Source organism: Acanthaster planci, linkage group LG18 (assembly GCF_054643075.1).
Source record: "Acanthaster planci isolate LZ-2023a linkage group LG18, COTS_SCS, whole genome shotgun sequence".
Lineage (NCBI taxonomy): Eukaryota > Metazoa > Echinodermata > Asteroidea > Valvatida > Acanthasteridae > Acanthaster > Acanthaster planci.
Genome location: NC_141794.1, coordinates 5075655 through 5094804, shown reverse-complemented (window position 1 = coordinate 5094804; position 19150 = coordinate 5075655). Strand labels below are relative to the sequence as shown.

The window sequence follows — 19150 nt, the reverse complement described above, 5'->3', positions numbered from 1 at the left end:
CTTCAACAAGTGCAGAGCTCAGCATAAAATCGCCCGGCACATTTCTTCTGGCCTCTTGGACTGACCACGTCAGCGGTGAGGCGACAAGCTACGTTAATAGACAGCCAATCGAGCCAATGTCTCCAGCCAACCAGGCCACTAACAAGCAACAACCAGCACCCCAAACCAGTCGCCAGTAACCTGTCTATCAACTAGGTAGCTAAGGGAAGCTAAAAACAACCTGGTGATCCAGTCACTGTAGCCAGCCTAGTAATCATCGTGGTTATCTGTTTGAACTCTAAATTGCCAATTAACCAGGTGACTGACAGGTCTACTCATCAGCTAATATAACCAGTATCACTTAATGTAACAAGCCAATGACCAGTCGATTTAGTCAAGCCACTTGCTAGCCAACTGATCGCACCGGTGACCAGTGCAGTGCCAGTCGACTGGCCGAGCCAATCCCACTCAGTCAACCAGGCTTGTCACGGACCTGTCTAATTGTTGATCAAGTCAGTGCTAGCCAATATTCTACCAGTGGCCAGTCTGAAACAAGTCGACGAAATCGCCAAGTCGACAAAATCTGTGGTTGTGGCCAGTTGCCAAATAAACAACCCGGCCCACATTCAACAGTAGCTGAAAACAAAGTTTACCACTCAGACGGCCAAAATCTAGCTCACCAGATAGGCCAACATAGTAGCCGACCAGGCGAGGGTGCCTTCCAAAAGAAAACATTATCAGCCATGTTGCCAACTATGCAATCTGACAAACAACCTGCTAAATAATCTACCAACAAACAAGCTGACTGGGCCTTGTAGTTAGCCAATTAAGATAACTCTAATCTTAACTCCAACCTGTCAACATCATTGTAGACTACATAACTGTCACTTACTTGCACTTTTCATCATTGCATCGAACGAATGTGACCAAACTCTTATTTCCTCCATGGTGGGGCTGAGTATGACGGAAAAAAATACCAGTTAGCACGTAACATTTATGGGGCCTCAGGCCTCCCCCAGTCATATGTCAAAAGTGTAAATACAAATGGTTTCCCACAAAAGATCTTCGTTACAATAGGAAAAAATCATGAATCAAACACAGCATGGTTCGTCTTTACGTTGATGAGGGTATAATAATAGTCATCGCTTCAATAATCCTCGCAGGTCTCTGACAGGTTGTGGATTCTATCACGATTATTATGATCAAGTCCAAACTTACAGCTCAATGACCTGTAGCCAATATTACAAAGGGGATGAGCACAGATGAAACTACTAAAAATAGTTGTTTGGCAAAAAACAGATGCAAGTGCCAGGCGTTGAAGCGAAACCGGCATGATGCTTGCGTCTGGGTAAACGAATGTTTCTGGACAAATGCGTTTCTGCCCTTGGAAAGCTTCTGCTAGGATCAAAACGTCAGGCCCCCAATTAAACTCTCTTTCTTCATGCGCCCATGCAGTGTTGACTGCTTCGGCGCTAAGGCGAAACTGGACGGGGGAGGGTGCTACCGTATGACGTCTACGCCGCCTGTGCCCTCTACCAGAATTCGGAGAAGACAGAATTCTAACAGAGCTTTTTCTTTTTACCCCACGGCGAGACCCACACGGTGGCCCTCAGAAAACCATGCCCGAAGTGTGAAATGGACCTCAGTGTGGACGTTAGTGGTTTGACAGTTTGACAGAACTCGACTCATTTTTCATGTTAGGCGTCAACAAGAACGAAGGACAATGGATACTTACTTATCATTGGCATCTCCATTGGCCAATTCCATCGACCCACCGCCCGATTCCTCTTTGGCTGTGTTCTTCATGCTTAAACTGTACATGGAGAAAGAGAAAGATCTCATTAATAACTGCCTCTTTCGTGCAGCCTCCTCTTACACGTATATGATGGTGGATCACTCCAGACATCTGCGTGATCAGGATTAACTCCAGGATGGCTCACATAATTTCAATTTCTACTTCAGAGCAAGTTCTGGCACGTCGCCACAGTCAAAAAACTGTAAAGAAATCGGCGTACGCATCACTTGGGAACAGGAGTTCGGAGCAGCTCGTGAGAAGGGGAAAGTGTATAGAGCTAACCAATGTCCATTAAGAAAATGTTGTTCTTGCCTGTCCAATGAAATTCACGCAGTCTTCTTGTAATGTCAGATCGGTCGTAGTTCAGGGAGACTTAGGACAAAAAGCTCGGTCATCCGTTGACTACACCCACGCTACGTGACGTCGATTCAAGACTTCTTGTGGCAGCGTCTGATTTGAGTAATGTCTGTTTGTTGTGGTTTAAAACCCCTGCCTTTGAGTCTGGTGCACGAGTACATTGTCCCGGAGTCGGAGTTTTACGATAGCGTAACAATGCCGTGTTCCTTTCTTGTACTTTGAGCTTCGTAGCAAAGTCGCTATTTGCTCCCATATAGTATCACCAATGAAATCGCCGCAATAGTACATTTTGCCCTTTATCAGAGGGAACTATTTTTTTTTATCTCCTGTCCAACGATCATAATGTCAAGACAGCATAATGTCATGAATCCCGTTTGGCATAAACAAGACACAAAAGATATAAGATGCACCAAAAGGTAAACAAATGGGGCATCGAGCCCGTTTAGATTCAGGTTAAACGGTCAATACAAAAACACTGAAAGAGCGACAATAACTAAACAGGGTAAAGGTGCAGAGGGTTGATGGGTACGCGAACAAAAGATTTATACCTGAGTATCCAGCTTTATAGAACCAGGACGAGTTGAAATCCGACTCTCGGTCAATAACGTCGAGTATAAAGGTAGTTGGCAGAGAAACGACAAAAACGCGCCTGCCGATGACGAGGCATCTTCTTCAGGGAGAATGAGTGTCAGTGGTCACATCATAAAGCTAGGACCAATGGTCACGTCGGTCGTAATCTGAGTTGACTAACCCAAATGGCTGAGAATCATTAACATTAGTGATGATTTTAATCGCTGATGGGGAAATTATCACAAATTCAAGTGCACCTCGCTCAAATGAGTTAGGCTTCCTTCTTGGATATCATAACGAACAATGTCAAACATACAGTTGATTCGCTCATTTTTGGCAAAATGCAACGGCCTTTGATAGGCCTTCTTATATACTGCCCACCATTTCCTGTGAACCACCGGAGAAGTGCACGAAAATTTGCCACTGGAGGCCGAGGAGGTGTGTTGAGAGAAAAGTGCTGGTAGTTTGTGCAACGACGTTCATTGTTATGACCTTTGTTGGTGCTGGTAGCCGGCGACCCTACCTCTATATACTGAGTTGTGACGCAGAGCGATTGAAAGCACGTACGCTATATATTCCAAGGTTTCAATACCAAGCCCTTCAACGTAAAAAGGGCACCCAGGGTTTATACACATATTCTATACCCACTTTAACCTGAGGTTAACACTCAACAATGTGTTTAAATAATAAACCCTTTTCCATGATACACGTTTAGCTTTGCGAAAACGTATTTCAGTATAAATATAATTATGTCTAAACATGTGTGAAACGTGTTTTAAAAAGGGGGTAAAAAGTAATTATTATACATTTATCTAAACACTAAGCACCCTCTTCCAGTGTTAGTTCGTTTTCTTGCAACTAGAGCATTGGCCAAAGGATTTAGCGAATGTCAGAATACCTGTAAGAGAAGTGATTTTTCCTTTACTTTAAGCTGTTCCCACGACGCTCAATTTCTGAGTGTTTTGTGGGAGTATAACACAGTTCATTCATCTCAACTGAAAAAAAGTTCGAGCTCTGGGCAAATCGCGCCGGAGGTCACACGGAGAAGTTGCGGGAAGGGGGGCACGGCTCGAACAATGACGTATCAAGAGGGCAGAGGCGGATAGTCCAGCTATTCTTTGGCTACAAAGGGGGCAGGGTCTGACCACAAACTGCCTTTTCAGTACATTTCAACATCAAACGGTAAGTTGATGTGCCAACATTATACCTGAAGTTTAGACTTGTTTTAACTCTCTCACTCATTTTACCGGATGCGGATGCAGTGGCACCTGATTTGTGAATATCGAGCTCGCAGTTCTATTGAAATGTCAAATTTTAGGAGGCACTCCACAGAAAACTGTCAAATTTTCGTTGCTGACCTCTCACAGTGAAAGGTGCTCCTTCAAGAACCTTGTGTGGGTTTCAAGCGACAGTATCTATATACAGCTCTGTCGACTGAGCTAAAACGTAGCAACTGTATCCAGATCGGAGAGCTTTATATGCGTACCAAATGCCAACAAATTCTGTCATAGACAGCAGAGCTCCGTTTATCTGAGGCCGGTTGAGTGGAATCATCGCGGTACGGTTGTGGCCTGCCATTTAAACATTGGCATTTTACAACTCCCGTAGGTCACATGTTGCCCATCATTGGGCCACACAGGTAAAATTCTGCAGAGAGGGGGAAAGATGAGAATCGATCGATTCCCGACGGGAATTTCTTATTTGAAATGTTTTGTCGGTTTTCGGGGGGGGGGGGGGAGTGTACTCTCCCAGGCTACCCATTGCCCCCATATCAACTCTAGCAGTCTCCGATCCATTCAAAAAGAAAAAAATCACTACTACCCTCGAACCCATGAATTAAGGGGCGAGGGCTTGTTTTACTGCACAGAATGGGCTTTATTCATAAGATGACCATGTTGAATCGTGCTCCCCGAATCCACTTCACTTACTTAACATTCTGAAACTTGGAAAGAACTTGCCAATTTTGCTAAAATTACAGGTATAGCTTCGCTTTGATTTTGCGTTTTTGTTTTCATGTTGGCAATGATAAAGGTAATTTGACGTTTCACCGTGATGTGGAATCATCCATCTAATCTGTAACTTGCCCGATTTGCATCATGTTCGTTCTCATACACCATAAGTTTTTACTTTTGGAGCATTCAGACAGGGATCGCCTCGCTTTCGATTCAAGATGGCTGACTCATGAATGAGGCAAATTGCTTATTGATTACCACGAGCAACTGCAGCAACAGCACCAGCAGAAGCAGCAGGCCCTGGAGCCTCGCGTGCCGCCCCGTTCCTGTGCCCCCTCCGGCACCTGGTGCGTGGACGATACGGACGGCGGATCCCTCGCCACTTGGTGAGACGACTCTCTCATGGTCTCCGGCGCCTCAACCAGCATGGAACGAAATGCGGGTGCTGTGGAAGACGATTACGACAAAAAGAAAGCAGATGCATGAAAATTTTACTTGTTTAACGAAGGACAAAGGGAAGATCACAACTTACAACAGATGTTGAAAAGATGGTATTTGGCGATGGAATTTAGGGACAACAAACCGACTTCAACTTTCAGCCGGTCACAGACGGCATTTGCACAAAAAAGGAGAACGTGAAAGTGCTAGATTTCATATTATATGGGCGGAGAAAGGATGGTCGGCGGTCGATGAGGGTAACCACGGGAAGGCAGGTTGGCATGCAGGGAAGGAAGGTAGCGGTAGTGTGCCAAACTCAGCTGACTGTCTTTAGCAACCCTGCCAGGAGGCAGGTAAGCAAGCGGACAGACAGATAAAAAGGGTAGCTGTCTTGCAGTGGGTTTAACAAACTTAGAATGTAGACACAAAAGGGGAGGGGGGACAGAGAAGCATGAAACGAAGAAAAAGCGGACAGTTTTTAAGGAATTCTCAGTGTGAGAAGATATTCGTCTGAGGGAAGACTACGCAAGAAAGAGGAATCACAAAATGACACCTGCATGGGAATTCCAGCAAACTGAGTAATGGCGCCCATAATTATTTCAGGGGAAAAAACGACTGCGATGATCTTATCAAAGTAAAAAAAAAGTGACATTTCCCGTAGTCATGTCCGTACCTTGCTTAGTTGCGCAATCTGTGCAGCATCGAACCGTAAGATTGGCATGAACTGAGCTACATTATCGCTGCAGCGCCGAGCGTATCGGTATCGCTTCTCTCTCTCTGTCCCCCAACTGATCTGCTCTATGCTGGGGGCATATTCGTTACTCCTGTGCTAAAGCCCTCTCAGACGAATCACTGGGATCTCTCACCGCGAAGCCGGGAGCGGGCAGGGCAGACGCTGGCCTGGGCATGCCTCGGAGATAATGAACGAGCGACACGGCTAGGCAGTGGTCAGTAAAGGGCCTTTGATTCATCAGCACCGCTCAGTCAAGACAAATGCGAAAGAGCCAGCCGGCCTTAGTGTGAATGCCATACACTACCAGCGAGATCGTATCATTCAAAGATAATGATAGAAACTTGTGTAATTCCCATTTGAGTCGTTTGCATAACCTGAAACTAAGCATAAGTACACTGATCACTCAAATCATCACGGAGTGGCATTCAGCATAAAATTTTGAATTTCAGTTGCGGGCTACAACATACGATGGTTACCGACGCTTTAGACCAAATTCCAAAATTCTTCATGCCACGGAAGTTTTAAAACAGCCTAGCTTGCTTATACAATTCCCGAGGTGGATTTTGTTTCATAACCCGACATCTGCGACAACACCATGCATTTTTTGGGCACGTGCCAAGCCCTTACGAGTTTCTCGAGTGAGGCTTTAATACATTTGACTCTAAAATGCCAGTGTAAAAAAATGGTTTCTTGTCCATTTCTAATGTTTCTTTCTTTTCTAGGGTGGGGGATGAGCAGATGGCTTTTTTATCAATATTCTCAACTGTTTCACTGACACCTTTGTGTCGAAAGAGCTATTGCAGTAAATCTAACAGTTTTTAAAAAATTAAAATGGATAAAACAAAAAAGCGTTTACTCGGCAAATGAATTACGTTTTCGACGCAGGGGCTGCAAAGGCAAAATGTACTGAATTCCGAAGGGTAAGGAAAAACACCACTGACTGCTATTACAAAACGCTTTGTACAATGGGCCTAAAACTTCGCAGATGTACACAGTTTGGATATCTGTAAGTTTACATCTTTCAACATTATGTAATGATAGGCGACTAAGAGTTGAGTGCTGCAAAAAGAACAAAACCAAAAAGCTAGACTCTTTCAAGATTATTTTCCAAACACACGTTAAGTTTTGTAGACACGCAGTGATTGTCAATATATAACGACACTGCAATTCGAAATGGTCTCAAAGCGCACATAATGTTTATGTACATGTAAAACTACGCATCGTGTGGGAGCACTTGGCAAATGTGATCCACCATCCCCAAACCAGGCTGAAGTAGAAAACTGGGATACTTGACAATTCCTCTCCTTCACCTGTTTTTCACACTTGTTTCAAAGTGGTCCATGTCAAGTCTAAATTCTGTCACCAATAAGAATTATACGGATAGCGATAGCTATGAATCTTCCATGAAGACATGAACAGTGGGATGTCCAGGTTTTCTGGGAAATGAAGTAACATACTTCAGCCTGGTTTGGGATAGTGGGTCACAACTAAAAAAAAGGAATACCTACATCTTGTATTGCGTCGGACATAATATATGATCGACGATCACGTGACATCCGTGCTCACTGCAAAGTTCAAGGCTCACGGCTTTGGGTAACGTATATTTTAGTTCCATTTGTATGAACGCTTTCCAGGCCACTGAGTCTCGTTTCCTGTTGTGCTCATAAAGGTACCAAACGATATCATGTGTGGATAGTTCATGTGTGGTGAGACAGAACCAAGGGCATGGTCAAAAGAAAAGGAATCGGAAATGTATTTTTAAATTCAACCTTCTGCTCCTCTTTATTATGTATGAAAACTGTTTGACACCCTTCTTTGATAACTGTGCACTTTTGAAAAAATCTACAAATATAGCCATAAAAATAATTATCTGTTATCTGTGGTACTTCCAGAAAACATTATTTGGAACCCACAATTTGCTCATGGAAAATATGCGAGGGAAACTGGCTCACACTATCGTTTGCTGAAGCAGAGATAAATCACCAAAGACGAGAAAACCTGAGACAGCAACAACGACTGAGTTTTGGAAAAGTTTGGTTCTGAAGCAGCATGTAATATTGAGACACCTTCCAGAAATGAATATAAAACTTCACATTTTGGAAAAAACCCTAAGCTCCAAACATTGTTAAGGTCAAAGTGCAGATAAATACCCTTAAATTGACGAAAGTGGACATTAAAAATAAGGTGAAATAAGACACACGGATATATTTACAAGGACTGCATGGGAGAATTTCATTGCATGCATGGGCCCTTTAAAAATCAAAAGTGAAATTTAAGATATCTTCTTAAAATTTATTCGCACAGTGCAGGCTTTCACAGTAGAGGTCACATTTTCAAGCACGGATCTTATGCTCATTACGTATCTTTAATTGTCACTTGAAGAACTTTATGATGAGTTTCAACATCAACAAGACGATAGAGAAAATGTATGGAATATATTAATTCTAATTATCTGAAAGTTGCATTAATTACAGACACAGGAAAGGAAAAGGAAGGGCCAATTGGGATGACATTTAGAAACGGACAAATTCTCCGTGAATGGACGGAGTCATAAGGAATGTTGCGCCGGACCTTGCAAGAGGCCCACGCTCGGCGTCCTGCGAGGTGCTGTCCATCCAGCGAACCAGGCTGCCTGGATTCTTCTGGATGTGGTGCGTGGCCGCAGATCAGTCTTAATTCACGAGATATGTTATCCAAACGGCCTCCCCGTGTTTTTTTTTTCGAACCTCTGATAAGGACGGCGCGTACAAGAAGTCAGTTCGGCAATTCCAACGTCAGATGCTCAAATCGAACCGAGGCCATTTGAGAACAAAGCTATAGGTGTGCGCGCGCAAGGCCTGCCTATCAGCCTCTGACTCGTACGCGTTGTTCTCGAATGACCTTTCCTTTTTGATGAGCCAGTCACCAAGGCCTGCCTCGTTGGAAAACTGTTGAACGCTGGGCACGGTCACGTTCTCTGCGCGACACATGAAGGCCGAATCGCGGATTCAACCCAGGCATCATATATAAACTGTTTGGTTATGGTGTTGAACCACACAGGGAACACAGGAATGGGGAACGAGAGGAATTGGAGATAGCACTGATAAGAGGGTTGAACACATCTGCCGTTGTCGGAGATATGAACAGCATAGGTAACGAAGACAAGTAAAAAAAAACACAGAAATGTGCGTGCGCCTTGGAAAAAGTTGCTCGTTAAATCACCATTTCGCTTGTAGATCTTGGCCAACATTATAAGCAATGTGCATCTTTCATCACCTTTGTTGATGTGGTTTATGTAAAAACCAAAAGTAAAAATGTCCCTAAAGAAAAGGAAACAAAACAGAAGAGAACAAAACAAACAAAAGCCGAAAATGGATATAACCAACTGCAGTTTTGTGACCCAGGTCATATTTCTGATGGGCCTTAGTTTTGTGAACAGCACAGACAAGTTTTGCAATGATGCCAAAGTGATGTGAAATATGAACTTGAGTGCTGGGCTCTGTTGGCCATGCCTCGATGGACAAATTTTGAACAAAAACTAGACACGTGGGAGGGAGGAAGACCTTAAGCAAAAACGTGGGCAGGATTGAGTTCATTGTGATAGAGACTAGACTACTCTGGAGGCGAAGATTCATGACAGCACCGTCAAAGCAGGAATCTGACCCTGCGATTTCAAACAAGGACTGGGAGGGAACGGTGGCCCCAAGATGTGCGTAAATTATCCCTATTTGCTCGGCCTATAAAACCCCACCCCCCCAAAAATGGTAGCCCTTATTTATCTTTAAGTGGAGGACTATTCGACAAGGTGATCTCCAATTCTTTTTTCATTCAAAAATGCGATCCCAGTTTCCCCCACCCAACTTTTCTCCAAGAGATAACCGATCGGCAGGTGCTTCTGAGAGGGGTTTGTTCGGAGGAACCTTAAATGCTGAAATTCCGCTTGGATCTTGATATTTGTAATTCAACGCAGCACTTCGGATGACGTGACAAAACACCGAACCCCATAGCACTGCAATCTCTGGGGAGACCAGTCGTCACCCCCCCCACCAATTCACGCTCTCTGAACCCCGGATTAAGAGCCCACTCCCGCCTCCTCCCAGGCCAGAGCTGTTTATTCAGTGTTGCGACATGGGTGTCTCAATTATTGTTGGAACCAAAATGGTGGATTATGCGTCAGTCCACATGGACGCACAATAGCTGAATGTTGTCCTGCACACAAGAATGAACAGCCATTTTGGTTCCAAAGGCTGAAGATGAAGCTTCTCCCTCTGAACACAGCTCTGCTCCCCACCTACTATGCCTAAAAACTGTACTGAACGATGGGCACTCATCGGAAAGGTATTATCAGCGTTTGGAAATCCAAATACCTCGCTCCTTGAAATGAAAGAGAATTTTAGTGGTTTTGATGGACACTGTTCAGCCTTTGAACAATGATGTTTAGGAAATGGACATGTTCGGAAATGTTTTGCGTTTAAGCATGTTCACAAATTCATAGCATTATTGTTGTGGACATGGTTTTAACGGTGAATTCTGGTGTCAGCTTTAGAGCGCAAGGAGCAAACAGCAAAGTTATCTCAGCAATATACAAGAGGTGAATCCTTCATCAAAAATATCTGGAGAGGGGCCCAAAAGCATATGGATCATGGCACACCAACAATGGCGCTGCGGTACCAGCGTGCCGGTTCCCCACAGCAAATCGCAGCGTTTTACAGAATCCTATTTGTTTTCGATTCAATATTCCGACAGTAAAATCAGGGGTCCAAGAACCATGAACAGTGTAACATTAAAAGGCCATTAAAGCCTGACGGGTCGAATGAGAAATAACTGATGAGTGCGTGAACTTTTGGGGCATAATTTCAAACTAGCAAATATTACGTCATTTTTGGCTGGGATTTTTCTTGGTTTTGACAGAGATACAACACTTAAAATTATCCATGCCTTCTTGGATAACTGAGGGCGTTGTTGCTGTGATGGCATCTAGGGAAGACACAGTTCAGTGCATAGGTTTGCTGTTCCACCGAAAACCTTTCTAAGAAAGAGATTGATGCTTGATTATTGTTATGCACCATAAACAACAATAAATCAGCAAATATGTGAAAATTTAGTCCAGCAAAATCTACAAAAATGCAGCATTTTTATGCATAAGCCAACGTAAGATTGAGTATTTCTTCCTGGTATCACAGTTTGATCATGAATACGGAAACACTAATTGGCATAAAACAAAAAGGCAATAAAATACCCTTTTAAATAGTGAAAAAGTTGAAAATAAGGTTGAACGAGACGTAAAGGTGCATTTTGAAGGTTTGTATGAAATCAAATTGATTGCAGCTACCCTTTCATAAAACTGGCAAATACACGAATTGATTGATCAGCTAGTTATGCTGTAGTTTTCCGATAGGTCTACCCAATCACTATATTGTACCAATAATTTGTGTAATAAATACCCCTATTTCGGTCATACGGACATTTTTGTCTTTTCGGTTTACGTCAGTATGTGTGACTGTTGAATACAAAAATTGCAATTAAGTGTGTTTTGGGGGGTTGGCAGCAAATGATTCCAAAGCAACAACGCAAGGGCTAAATAACGAACAGTAACGTAACTGTTTCCGGTGACTTTACTGCACTCTCTCCATTCAGTACTTATTATCGAGTATATACATGTTTGTTCCGATGGTCCTTTTCTGAACTCAGTCACAACTAGGAATCTTAATGGGCGAAAAATGCCATTATTTTCTAGCTACGAATCTCGTCTTTTGGGAAAACAACAGGGAGGTGCTTAAAAGCATCAATTTTCCTCCCCCAATAAATGATCTCGGTCGTCGCGGTCGTTTTCTTGTCAGGTACTTATGACGTCAAGTTGAGATGCCGGGATGTTTTTTAAGATGTGCAAGCGGTTGATCGTTAGTTTCTAAACAGGCAGCTTTATCAAAGGTTTCGAAAGAAGTCCACAGGTGTATTTCGTCCATAATTGGCGCTGTTCATTTCCGTAATGCTTACGCTTATAGTATTTGAGCTATGCACATACATAGGGGTTTCCCCCTCCAAAATTGTACACGGGTTGAGGGAGAGCCAGTGCTACACTTAAATGCCTAGCTGAAAAAGTGTGACTTCGCTTTCCTGTGTTAATATTTACACTGCTCGCCTAAACTGCCTTTCATGTTCGTTTGCATTGGATTTCTATTATTTATGATGGCAGTGATACGATCTCAAGTACGGCGCGATGATAACGTCCCCCGCGCTTTATACTCGCGCAAGCGCCATTCCAGTCGATTTGACACTCACGTGACTTCTCGTGCTTACTCAGGCCTGGCCCCAGTAACCGACTTCGTGGTCTGTCACTCATGGAAACTACCTCACAATCCATTGCGAAAAACAACGGTGGCTTATAAAGCGAACGTTGCGAAGGAAATTTGAGACCGTAGTTAAATGTAGTGGCAAATCGGTTCAAGTCAAGTAAGTTCTTAGAAAGAAAGGTCAGAAACATATCTTTGGATATATGTAGCTTTTGACCGCTCGGATCAATTTTGCAAATTTAATCGATGTATGACCTCTGACCTGGTCGGGCACGGTGAGTAACCTGAGACGTTCGTCTAGTGCTGCGCATGCTCGTCTAAACCTATGACAGCATCACAGGTAAGTGCGAGGGAAATAATCGAACGCGCTGCCAATGGGAGACTGTTGCTTAACCGAGTGATATTCTGTGGCTCGACTCGTTACTTTTATCAAACTGTTCAAGTTTTATCCAATTTAAACCAACAATCCGATTTAACCGCTTCAGTGACACAGAAATATGCATGTGCATTCATAACTTAACAGTGTAGGTCCCTATACGTTACATCTCAATGCATCCCTCTTCCTTGTAGCCCGATGCCATTTTGGATTGTTGCGGTTGAAACGGGTGCATACTTGTTATTTTCGAGGCTACAAATGACGTACATCCGCCAAATTTTCTTAGCAGAAGCAACGCGGCCTCATCAACCGAAGTAGTGGGTATACGGTGAGGTTAACAAGAGCTAACAATAGAAGGGCATTATAGTGTCCGTTAGCCAGTGGTTTGTGCTTTGCCCATGGAGATATCAGACCATTAAACTACATGTAATTAGCAGAAGACGAAGCATTGAAGAGCGGCTGACTGCAACGAACCAGGATGTCGTCATTGGAGGAGGGTATACCCCGTGCTAAGTAAGAGTGGTGGCGTGGGCTGCGAGCGGAGCGGGACCTATCGTGGCGCGGCGGTCAGAACAGTCGGTCAGTGACTGTCTGGGTACTAGTAAGGCACACTGCAAAAACTGGGGTGTTATATTAAACACCCACGGTGTTATCAGAGGACCACATCAACACTTTTCAGCGGTGTTAAATTGTTGGTGTTATTCCAACACTCTCAGTGTTACCAGTGCGCTGTGAAGTAACATCAGTGGTGTTAAAGTGACACATATTGGTAAAGTCATCTGATAACACCAAATAATGCTGTTTTTAACACCACAGTTTTCGCAATGTTGTTTACGGGAGGGCAGTAAAGTTGACCTTAAAAAAGTCGTGTTGTTTTACTGGCGGCGTTCTGGGCCGTTTGTTATTTTCGCTCTAGGCAAATTTACATATTCATGACCAAAAAATGTATTACGCAATCTTGACTGCGAAGGTGGTCAGTGTCACGCTGTTCGAGTAAAGAAAAAAGAGGAGATTCGTTTTGTGGTGTCTGTTTCAGTTTAGCACCGATGCAGTAGGGAACATTTAAGATTCTCAACTCTTTTTAGTCAAGTAAATGCTTCGGGAGACATCCAAAGTGACGACGCCCTAGCTTGTAGTTGCATAGCCAAAGAAAATAGTGCACGTAAAATTATCATATCTTTATTACGCATCATCGAAATTCTCGATTGGTGTATTTTGGTTGTCAGTCTGAAGTACAATGTTTGCATTATTATTGTTGACAAGGTCATTCCTGTTTCCTGTCATGTTTGTTTTACCACTTCATGCGCAAAAAATTCATTTTTTTGGTCAGATTAATATTAATATGTGACTATTTTGCCTCCTCAAGTTATAGTCTCAAATGGACAAACCTCAAAAGCAAGGGTCCACGTCTTAATCTCTTTCTTGTTAGAGCAACAGTGTCTTGCAACGTTCCAATCACCGTGCTTGTAAAATGTGTACACATCCACGAAGTTTAAGGGTCATAAAAAAGTGGCAACGTTAACAGCCTTATCACAAGAGTCGTCATACATTGTCAACCTGGTCAACGTCGTGTCGTGTGTGTAACGCCACTGTAGCCTCAGAACAGTTTTTGTCGCCGTCGCTTTCACTGTCGTCCGCGTAGTCATTGTTATGATCTAAAAATCATGTTACAATCGTGACCGCCGTCACGGTCATCACCGCAGACACTGCGTCATCGTGAGCAGCAAAAGCGGCCAAAGCAGCAGCAACAACAAGAAGAAATAACAAACATCAACGACAACAAACAACAGCAGCACCAGGAACATAAACAACAGCAGGAGCAGTGGTAGTGGTGATAGCATTTGTATGAACAGACAAAGTATCAGCGTAATGATTGTTGGCAGTGTCATGCAGAACCAACGACTATACTCCAGTGATGGTAAAAGTGGGGACAGCAGTAAAGTGCTGAGGGTAACAAAACAGCAACACTGGCAGCAGCATTACAGTGGAAGTAGCAGCATTGATGGTAAGCAAAATAATACAAGCTAAAGCAACAGCTTCTGCAGCAGTATAGCGGGAAATCGTTTCAGGCCGGCCTTATCCTACTTCAGAAATATCTTTTACAAGGATTATTTTGGTTTTCACCCATACAAGTCTTGAACTATTTTCATCGCAGGTAGACAAGAGTAAAGTGTATTAACGACATACACAGGCAATTACCAGACCGGCAAATATCCCCCCCAAGAAAAAAATCAATCAACTTTTTAAAGAAAAGCCACTCGGCCATTCGGAAGTCAAGAAATAAACACCAATGGCACATTTGCGCACCGCGTGTGTGGACGGAAATTGTCCAGTTCGATTTAAGTTGCACTGCATATGGTGTGACTTTAACACTCTTCATACATACATGTACATGTACACGACAGCTCCGAGCTGGAGAAAACACACTACAACCATAATGTAGTACCTGTACTGCCATCTAGGATTGTATTCGAGTAATGAGCGCGTATTCATTGAAATTAACATGCGTACACGTATCCCGTTGATGAATGTGTGACCGAGCTCAGATAACATTAATATATTAATATATTTACCTTTTAGTCTGGTGCTCGTCATGTTTGGCATACAAATACTACACAAAATAACCGTATTTTGACAGCGGCAGCGTGCTTAAAATTTTACGAGTCTGTATTTACAAGGGTATCATTTATGGCGAATATTACGACAGAATACATGGTTGCTAGTTATTCCAAACCAATATCAGATTTGAAAATTTGTATACCATAGGCATATACTATTCTAACATCTATTATACATGAAACACTGTGAAATATTTCTTAACTTATCTTAAGCAATCATCTGAATATTGTATCTAAATACATCATTAATATTTCATACGGCTCATTTGAACAGATTTGTCTTTATTTGACTCTATTTAGAGAAAGGGGGTTCAGGGAGTCCAATGTATGCACAAATTCAAAGAAATACGATACTCTCTGTGAAGTGGGATTCTACACAATATAAATTGAAATTGTAGACATAAGTCTTTATCCAGTAGGCCTACTACTGAAATATTCTTGTCAAGAATACCCACGCAATCATTCTCAACAGAACGCCGAATACAATTGCTGCATTTTTCCAAGGCAGAGCTGCATTCTCTTACGAAAGAGCAACCATTACATGAAAACATTCCTTTCCAGGCAGGCGATGGCAATTTGGGTCCACCAGAGGGAAACTCTCGCCCTCCACGCTATTTGAGATAATTAAAGACGGATAGGTATTTATCGGCGGCGCTATATAAATTAGAGTGGAACAAAATGCATTTCGAATAACGTTGATTTAAGAGTTAGGCAGTGACGTGGAAATTGAGATGGATGACGGTGGGCAAGTGACAACGCAAGGGGGGGGGAAGAAGATGGAGTATGAAGAGAAGAAAGAATATACCATCACGGCCGGCCGGAGGTCTCTTGATTATTTTGTGAATGAGGCAGGGGGATGAGGACAGCACTATAGCAACCCGGCCTCGTCAGGGTCGAACCGGCAAACGAGAGGAGATGCATCGACAGACAAAATTAAAAACCACAACAAAAATGACAGTAATTAACCAGAGTGGGAAATTAAGGTACGTACCCAACGGCAAACGAACAGATCTCCTTCGGCACAGCCTTGTCACCTTCATGCGATCATGTTTTTTCCCCCGTAAAACGCCCGCCCGAAAAAATGCGTCGGCTGACTGCCTGCTATGCGCCTTCTCTTGTAGCTCGAATGGCCGACAGATTAAGCGAGTATCTCGTGCAAAGGGACAGCAGGTATAGACTTAGCGTAGCGAGATATATAAATTATAATAGAGATTGTATGGTGTGGAAGTTGTGTGGTGTACAATGTACAATGTACATGTATGCATGGGGTTCTGTGTACACGGCACGGGAGAGCCGTTCTATCGCAGCCAGCGACCGCTGGAGTGACCGCAGCGCATTATAATAATTGCATGCGGACTCACTGTGCGGAATCCTGGGTAAAAATTGGAGACAGCGGGAGCTAATCTCCCAGCAACGTCGCCAGCTGATCTGGACAACGTCTAGTTCCTGCCTCTGCAGCGCACTGCGAGGTTCGAGCAACGCGTGGAGATCAGACGGTTGGGATTCGTCGATACGATTCTGTTTTTGCTATCAGCGGTAGACGAACTGAACTCGCCGTACATAGATATCATATCAGGGATGTGCTGTACGCGAGTGTACCGCTAGTTGCGTGCGAGTGACGAGAAAAGGTTGTGTGCGCTGAACGAGCGCTTAATGGAAATGTTCTGAACGTATGGAGAGAATCACAGTTACGCGGGGCTAGCCGTTCTCGCTTAAAGATAATTATGCATGCTTGGGAAACATCAGCTCCAACCGTCCTCATGAACATAAAGGCATTTGCTCGCTTGGTGAACGGGGGCTCGCGTTCTAAGTGGAGCAGTTTGCGGAGAGGAGGGACACTAACCGTCGGCACGTAAGCCGAGAGGGACTCAGCTTTTTCGCAGTTAACTTAATCAGACGCTCCAGGAAAAAAACGACAGGACTAGCTAACCATTCACTTAATTCGGTACAGGCGTTTTCTTTGGTCTTTACTCTTACAGTTTTGGCCCCACCTCTGAATTCTGAGGCAGTTTTTCTACTTTAATAAGGAACAATATATGGTTGTTATGGTAAAGGTGATGTGGTGATCAAGGAAATGATGGAAATGATGATACAGAGGCATTGCAGATGGTAATAATGATGATTATTATGGTTTGTGGCAATCAGAGTGGTGGTGGCAGTGGTCACGGTGGTGGTCGTGGTAAGGGTAATGCATCAATACAAGAGCACTGAAAATCCTGAATGTACATTTCCCTCCATCAAATGTCCCTGCACGGATACATATACAGAATATTAGTCCTAAAAATGAACTACATAGAGGTTAATTACACCATACTTCACGTAAATTTCACCCCCACCACATCCATGGGCCCCCATCCTACGTATTACGTAATATTTGTGTTAACAATAGACTAATTCCGAAGGCAGCTGTATGGGAAGTCTACCACCACTGCGGGGGCACAATGCTCGTGGACAGGTGGTACGCGAGCGTTGAATGCCTCTGCGACCAATAAGGTGTTGTGACTGGTCAAACGCACACGCGCGTCAAGTTGAGGAACGCCTGCGTGGGTGTGGTGCCACCGCAGTAATGGCGTCTCCAAAGAGTAGCGTCAGGAATCGAGGGAAGCGGGTCTTTGTGTTTAAACACAGCGGGATACTTTGGTAAGTCCACAACTTTATTAATATTCTCAAATTCTAGTAGGGTCAACACGCAAACACAAACGCACCAAACATATAAGTTTTCCCGCATTTACAAGTTAGCTACCTTGAATCGAAAGACAGGACCTAGAGGTGATCCATGCGTATGTTCAATAATGACGAGTGGTCAAAATGAGACAGAATTCGAGATACATTTGAGTCACTGAGTTCTGATAGATGATGCTTAATTTTAGATTTAAAAATTCACCTCGAGATTCCAACCTGATGAATTTTGTTGGACGCGAAGCCCTTTCATGAAATTCACTGTAGATTTTACTGAATTGTTTTTGTTTAGTTGGTAGTATCTTCTCTTGTAGCTAAAATCAAGCTTTTCCCCATTCATGGATAAGTGACATAATATCAGTGGTAATAACAGCAGTGCGTTCATTCAGTGAGTTAAGTTTTGCGTCACTTGAGTCAGATTATTGAGAACGTCTGCAAGAAACAACAGGGCTGCTATACACATGATGACGCATTCTAACTAACGGTGAAAAGTTGCGTTCCGAGATCTGACGAGCGACAGCACTATGATAACGACCATTATTGTGTCCACAAGACACAAAGATTCCATTAAAACATTAAGTCTCCAGTCAAGGCTCCAACTGTCCTCGAAGACATTTCAGATCGTGCAAGATATGAAAGATCGTGAAAAGGTGGGAAACTGACGTCTTGATGACGTCAGTATTCTGTCGTTCAACCCGAGAAAAAGGTCTTCTACCGGTACTTCAGAAAGGTCGCTGGTAAAATACAATAGCAGGCGTAATTGCCAGCATACACACCATATTGTGTTTTCGGCCCACGTGGTGTTATAACTCCACATTGGGGGGGGGGGTGATTTTATGTCAAGTTAAATATGGGGCTTCCTTGATCTTGGACAACCATATATACGAGCAAGGACTGAGTTGAAAATTAAAAAGACAAATCAGAATTAATAACAGGCTTGACCGAAATTTTGTGTGACCGAAATTTTGTCTATTCCAGTCTTGTTGGACACGCTGGATAATATGCGAAGGTTATAAGGTGTAGCTGCAAGGAATCTTTCGCACACACAACTTTACTGCAACTTTGCGCTCTTCTTCAATGTATGTTAACTCCGTTACATACCTGGTTACTTAAATGCACTGAAAAGTGCACGTGTTTAAACTTTCAAACTTACACATGCTCTCCCAAGAAACTGAGGGCGCTGTTGCTATGATGTCATCCAGGAAAGGCAGAGATCAGTGCATAGGTTTTTCTATTCAAATAGTGAACCCTGAAATATTTATGAGTAAGAGATTGGTGCTTGCTTATTGCTTTTTTTTACGTTTTTTATTTTTTACGTTTGGTTTATCTTTTTAGGCAATGGTTCGCATTTCCATGTAAAACTACATCCAAAAAGCACAAA

General features: G+C 43.2%; 1 protein-coding gene across 7 annotated transcripts in view; it reads right to left on the bottom strand.

Annotated features, from left to right (window-relative positions):
* The window catches only part of LOC110985517 (regulator of G protein signaling 17-like), a 38718-nt gene that overhangs the window by 8924 nt on the left and 10644 nt on the right, over window positions 1–19150 (bottom strand). For 5 of the 7 annotated variants that reach the window (XM_087148590.1, XM_087148589.1, XM_087148591.1 and 2 more), the window contains 3 exons: window positions 4912–5098; window positions 1715–1792; window positions 872–933 (listed from right to left, as the gene is read on the bottom strand). In XM_087148590.1, the coding sequence (XP_087004716.1) occupies window positions 872–933; window positions 1715–1792; window positions 4912–5081 (310 nt within the window). In that variant the 5' untranslated portion in view covers window positions 5082–5098. Of the gene's footprint in view, window positions 1–871; window positions 934–1714; window positions 1793–4911; window positions 5099–16081; window positions 17016–19150 lie in introns of those variants that run through there. The other 2 variants (XM_022246595.2, XM_022246593.2) reach the window with 2 other exon arrangements.